We start from the raw sequence: 6,307 nt of genomic DNA, 5'->3' as shown, positions 1-6,307 counted from the left end.
TAATTTAGGGCCTCATAGACTGGCAGTTCCTTTGAATGAAAACATACATGAATCAGGAATGAGTATCCTTGAAGAAATATAATAACAACCATAACATAACCATGACTTTAAAACATCACCACTTAATTGGTATTATCAAAAAGTAGAGCAATCTCTGCAACTAATGTAGCTAACTCTACTCTCATAAACTCACGGACTACATACACATAGCGTAAACCAAAACTTACAATCATCACTTACATGGAAGAAATCTTACACCGTGCGCACTGGAGTTCATGTCTAAGCCGTGCCGTTGCTGGACTTTGGAGGTAAGAAGGCCTCCCACCATCCAGACTCGTATTTGGGGTATGGAGCTGTCCATTTGTCAGGCTTATCGAATTTCAACTCTGCAGGGTTAGAAGCCAATGCTTCTTCAGGTGTCTCTGCATCGAATTGCTCCGCTAAGACCCTGTCCAGCCTTAGTTTCATGAATCTGAGAGCAAAAAAGGAGATAATATGAGATTATTGAGGATTTATTACTCAACGTATGCTTTTTAAAATGAGAAATAGAGAACCAGGCTTTTAGCAATAACTTAAATTTGAATCCAAGCAGATGCTTGGCTAAGAATATTTATATGTATAGAAGCAAAAAAAAAAAGTTTGACAGAGCACACACCATGCCAGCACTCACACATCAACAAAACACCGGGATGCACAGAGTCAGCATCCGGCAGTGCCATCATGTTTCAGAATTCAATGGTTAAATAAGTTTCTCTAATTTTCTTCAGTTTCTTTTTGCTCGCTTTGCGGTCTAATCAATATGTTCAGGAATGCAAGCCACTCATATCCAGACTGTGCCCAATTATTGAATGGGGGTGACTAAAAACAAGAAACTATCCAAAGTAATGTACTAAAAAAACACATTCATGATTCATGACGCCGAAAAACAAAATCAGAACAGGATATGGCACAACTTCAAGAAGTACAGCCCATAGGCTTCATTTTATAAGAAATTGCACTTTTGCATTGAAATAACATCCTGATGAAAAATTATAAATGTGGCTTATTGAAATACATGAGACTACATCCTGGACTTGAGCTTCCATGTAAGATTGCTAAACATCAGGTTTTCCAACCCTCAAATCATCACCATGTAATCAAACTTGACTTGTGGCATATCTAGACGTCAATTCTTGAATCTGAACTTGCCTGGAAGAGCATTGCATGAATCTGAACCGAACTAGTGTTTTTCTTTTGTCACACCTCTTTCATCAACAACCTACACATTTGTAGTGTGTGCCTTTGCTGATAGCAAGCACATTATTATGGGTAGTCATCAAGTAGGCATCCGGTGCAAATTGCAGATACAAGACTGCTGTTAGGAAGCTAGGGTTCTGCCGGTTCTAGGACGGAGATTGTAGGGGAAAGATGGAGGAAGACGAGGTCGAGGGCGTGGCGGCCGGCGGCTGGGCGCCGTCCTTGCGTGGTGGAGAAGAGGCGGCGGCGGCGCAAGAGGCGGCTAGGGTTAGTTCTCCCGGCTCCCTAAGGGAAGCCGAGCAAATACTGATTGCTTCTTGCTTGATTAGATTGATACATCTCCTCTCCTTATATAGAGAGGAGGTTTACTTGACTCCTAAGCAAACGACCCTAATAACGATAAGATAATTGGGCTAAGTCCCTAGTAACGATAGAATAACTTGGGCCACAGCCCACTGGGCTAAGCCCCTAATATGCCGGTCATAACAACTGCACCGATGCGCTGTTTTGCCATTTGCAACAGGAAGCATACCAGCTTGCACTGCATGACATGATGCCAATGGCCACAGGCGGAGCTCCCGGTAGGGCGAGGCAGGGCGCCCGCCCTACCTTGATTCTGCGCAGAAGGATTTGTACACGTAGGCATACGTTGTCGCTGGCTGGTTCGTGTGTGGAGTCACGGTCGCTAGTGGTGCTCGTCGCTCGTGCAGCTTCAGTCCACGTTATTTCGGCCCATGACTTCCTGTTGCTGTTGCTGGGCTTCGTTCAATCAAGCCCATCCCGATCACTCAAGGCGCACGCACCACTACACACCACACTCTCTCAAAAAAAAAGGTACACCACGCCATCCCGAGAGCTATAAATTGATAGCTCTTGAACTAAACAAATGATCAAGAGCTAGCTATAAATTTGTACATTTTCATGTTGGGAATTTATGATGTAAATTTTGAGAGAATAGCTTCGCAATCTAGATTGCATTAAAGCTTCATTATCCATATGTTTTCAGGTCTACTTAAATATGCTCACGTCTTCATTGTATTTCAATTAGTTAAAATCACGTAAAACTATCAGATTGTTATTATTGCGTACAGGCTATTTTCATATTGCATAAAAAATTTACTCGGCTTTAGGATCCGCCCCACCTTAAATTTTTTTCGTCCTCCGCCACTGCCAATGGCATATGGGCATTGGGCAAGGCAGGCAACTATAAATGAAGTGAGCACTTACTAGTCACAACACGTAAGTATTACCATGATTTATTTATTGTAATGTCCAGGGGCGCGTGGAAGTTAGCTATCCACGTGCCAGAACCATGAGGTGGTTTCGAGATCTTACGGGTTTCAGCTCTAGCCTACCCCAACTTGTTTGGGAGTAAAGGCTTAGTTGTTATTGTTGTTGTAATGTTCAGTGGGAGGGAGAATTTCCCCAGCTGAATTTCCATTGAAGGGGCTTATAGCCAGATAACTACAGAAGCGAGTGTTGCCGGGACTGCATGCATTGGCGTTTTAATATCCTTGGGGGACTCTGCTAATTAGCATTGCTCGAGCTTGCAACGATGCCTGGAGAGACAGCTGACTTACCTGATCCAGTTGCGGTCGGTGGAGACGAGCGCGACGGCGGGGCGCTTGAGCCGCTTGGCGACGTTGGGGAACCTGTCTAGAAACTTGGGCTCGATCACAAGCCAGAAGTCCTGCTCCTTGATGCGCTCCTCGTAGAGCCGCAGCTTCTCCTGGAGCTGCTCCTGGAAGTGCTCTTCGTCGTCCAGCATGAACTTGGCGTTCGCCACCAGGAAGTAGTAGGTCCGCGACTTCTCCTCCTGCTGCACACAGAAAACACCACCACGTCGTCTCAAAACTGAGCAGGATACTCCACTTGCCCGGTGCCGCGAAATGCGAGGCACGGGAAGCGTGCGCCGATGCTTACTTTCTCGGAAGGCTCTGCGGAGCCTTGCCGGTCGGATACGGCGGTGGCGGCGCGGCGGAGGCTCTCGAAGCGCGTCGGCGGGCAGGAGACGGAGAGGGCTGGACGACTAGCGGGGGCGAACCCGGCGTGGGCGTGGGCGCGGTGGAGCGCGGCCCTGGACGGCGCGAGGGTCGCGCAGGGGCGGAGGGACAGCGTCGCCGGAGCCACCATTGGCTCGGTGGGGTCTAACTGAACTGAATCGTAGAGGATAGAGGAACGGAAGAAGATGGTACGGAGCAGAGAGCCTTATCTGGACAGCAACGGTACGCCAGTGAACTTCAGGGGTGAAATATGGGCCGGAGTACGCCGATGTGGACTTGTGGACTAGGATCTTCGGCCCATGGACTTCTGTTCCGCCGAGTTCCGGATCGCAGTGCCCTGAGCAAATAGTTAACGAGCGTTTTTTCGGGAGCCTCGCAACGATCAGCGCCATTTGGCGCGCTCTCAGCCATTCCAGGGCCAGCCCTGGGGCATGGGCAGAGGGGCGGCGGCCCAGGGCCCAGGCCGAAGGGGGCCCATGATGTGTATACATATAGAGTATAAGCAAAAAAATAGATAAGGAAAAAATTGTTTGGAAAAATAAATGAGATGTGCTTGGCCCATCAGGTAACTAGGTAGAAAGTCAAAAAAAAGGTAGCTAGGTAGAGATTAGCGAAGCATCAGCCACGACGGTCGCACAGCGCACGCGTATACATGTGAAACAAATCAATCGGAAGATCTGGCTTGTGCCTTCAATTGTCGGTTCGTCTTTCGTCGTATCGTCGGCCTGTCGCTCCGCCGCTAAGCACCTTGGCCGCTTGTTGTCGCTGCTGCGCGCGGCAGTCCGGCAGACTGTTGTTGTGCTGTGCGGCCGTGCCGGCAACCCGGCCATCCGGCAATAGGTTAATACGTTATACGTATGTGAGCGTCAGGACGGTACGTATCCACGACTCCTGATCCATTCATCGATCCCTCAATTTCAGTAGTTTCTTTACTAGGTATTCAACTATCCATCCGAAGTTTCAAATTTTTTATGTATACTCTTCTACATAGTATACATTCAACCATCCTAATCTTTAGTCATTCTATGTCCATATCTAGGGTTTCGCTCATCCGATCTATAAATTTCTAATTCTTTGTACTCTTTACTTTTATAATTTTAGGACACATCATGCTACGTTGCCTAAGAAGCTTTTTCGGATGATAACTCATCTGATGTTGATCTTGATAGTGCCCTTAATGACTTTGCATCAATGGAGCATTATTGTTGTCGACGGAGTGAGTTGAATTTGTTTCTTTTTTGAGGTAATCATGTCATTTTAGTTTTGTTTTGCTATCTTTTGAGTATTTCTGTCGTAATATGGCATTGTTCAATAATTATAATAGTCAAATTTCAAACTAAAGATGTGTGGTTGAAAAATTACTCTTATTATTGTCCAATATATATATATGTGTGTGTGTGTGTGTGTTTATGTATCACACGCACACATACATATATATGATCTTACGATATAGGGGCCCATCTCGTCGAGTTTGCCTAGGGCCTCCCAAAACACAGGGCCGGCCCTGAGCCATTTGCCACGTGTCGCGTTTTGGACGCTTCCTTCGGATTTTGTTTTTTATTTTTATTTTTCTGCACGCGTTTTCGGCTTTTTTCCGGGTTTTTTCGACGTTTTGGTTTTCCCCCGGTCTTTCTTAGCTTTTCGATCAAAAAAAATTCTGTGAATTTTTTTTTCGCGAAAAACGTGCTTTTTTTCTTTCGTGAAAGTCACGGTTTTTCTTCCGCGAGAGGCACGGTTGTGCTTTAGCGAGAGTCACGGTCGTGCCTCTCGGAAACAAAAAAAATGCATTTTTTGTTTTTTTTCTTTCGCGAGAGTCACGGTTTTGCTTTCGCGAGAGGTACGGTTGTGCTTTCGCAAGAGTCACGGCCGTGCCTCTCGGAAAAGGAAAAACAAAATGCATTTTTTGTTTTTTTTTCGTTCGTGAGAGTCACGGTTTTGCTTCCGCGAGAGGCACGATTGTGCATACGCGAAAGTCACGGCCGTGCCTCTCGGAAAGGGAAAAAATACGCGTTTTCTGTTTATTTTTTCTTTCGCGAGAGTCACGGTTTTGCTTTCGCGAGAGACACGGTTGTGCTTTCGCGAGAGTCACGACCGTACCTCTCGAAAACGGAAAAAAACGCGTTTTCTATTTTTTTTCCTTACACCAGAGTCACGGTTTTGCTTCCACGAGAGGAACGGTTGTGATTTTGCGAAAGGCACGGGCGTGCCTCTTTCGGAAAGGGAAACAACCGTTCTCCCGGTACGGTTTTTTCGCCCGTTTTTTTCGTCCGGTTTTTTCATGAAAAAAAAGTTTATCGAAACCTATCAACATGGGATCTAGTTTTGAAGATCTCGACGCGAGAAATCTAATGGTGAAAACGGTTCGAGATTTGGACACACGGTTTAAGAGATAAAACATTTTGAATAAACGGATCTACGAAAAAAGGGAAAACTCCCAGGTTGCGACAAGTGGCGCGCTGCATGTGCGCCACTTGTCGCGACGTGGGAAAGTGGAGTGTTCTTTGCAACGATACTCCTTAATTAGTGATTTCGTCCTATTCGTCGCTTATTGCTGCAAAATGTCGAGCTGCCGCACGCCCCCTCGTCTCGAGTGGGCCGGCCTTTTTATTTCCTCTCCTGTGCCCTTTTCCTCCCTTGCCCCGACTCGTTCATCTGTAGAGTAGCCACAACTTTCCCTTCCTCGCCTCGCCTAGATCCCCTTTTCCTTCGTTGGCGGCGGCTGGTTCTTCTGCTTCCTCCGCCGGTCGCTGCTTCTTCTGCTCCCTCCGCCGGCCGCTGCTTCTTCTGCTTCCTGCGCCGGCCGCTGCTTCTTCGGCTTCCTGCGCCGGCCGCTGCTTCTTCGGCTTCCTCCGCCGGGATCCTACTCCGCAAGAGACTGCGGCCCTCGTAAGCAGCCGGCGGGCCTCTCTACTCGTTATTCATCCGCGCCATCGCATCAGATCTTGTTGAGTTCATCGCGTTGGGTGTTTTTTTGCAGGTTTTCTGTGCCTCTGCTAGGGTTCCCTAAAGCTCGGCGTCGTCCAGGTCCCGGTGAAGCTCGGCATCAACAAGGTAACGCGCCCAACCCC

At 47.4% G+C, this 6,307-nt stretch overlaps 1 protein-coding gene across 2 annotated transcripts; it reads right to left on the bottom strand.

Moving 5' to 3' along the window:
* LOC119285590 lies at positions 1–3,458 on the bottom strand. Of its 2 annotated transcripts, none has more exons than XM_037564907.1 (3): positions 3,160–3,458; positions 2,817–3,052; positions 1–472 (listed from the first exon to the last, which is right to left on the bottom strand). In XM_037564907.1, the coding sequence occupies exons 1-3, from the start codon at positions 3,367–3,369 to the stop codon at positions 280–282; spliced, it is 639 nt and encodes a 212-aa protein (XP_037420804.1). In that variant the 5' UTR covers positions 3,370–3,458; the 3' UTR covers positions 1–279. The 2 variants fall into 2 exon arrangements, with proteins under 2 accessions (XP_037420804.1, XP_037420803.1); XM_037564906.1 differs by having other exon boundaries at positions 2,817–3,055; positions 3,160–3,455.
* Between the last annotated feature and the right edge of the window lie 2,849 nt (positions 3,459–6,307).

This window comes from Triticum dicoccoides, chromosome 4A (genome assembly GCF_002162155.2).
Source record: "Triticum dicoccoides isolate Atlit2015 ecotype Zavitan chromosome 4A, WEW_v2.0, whole genome shotgun sequence".
Classification (NCBI taxonomy): domain Eukaryota; kingdom Viridiplantae; phylum Streptophyta; class Magnoliopsida; order Poales; family Poaceae; genus Triticum; species Triticum dicoccoides.
This window is presented reverse-complemented; position numbering and strand designations above follow the sequence as displayed.

Excerpts from the sequence above, each read along its gene's own strand:
- LOC119285590 (XM_037564906.1), bottom strand. The coding sequence starts at position 3,369 with ATGGTGGCTCCGGCGACGCTGTCCCTCCGCCCCTGCGCGACCCTCGCG. Across the intron at positions 3,056-3,159 it reads CCGCAGAGCCTTCCGAGAAA|CAGGAGGAGAAGTCGCGGAC; the intron begins GTAAGCATCGGC and ends TTCTGTGTGCAG. Across the intron at positions 473-2,816 it reads ACCGACCGCAACTGGATCAG|ATTCATGAAACTAAGGCTGG; the intron begins GTAAGTCAGCTG and ends TTTTGCTCTCAG.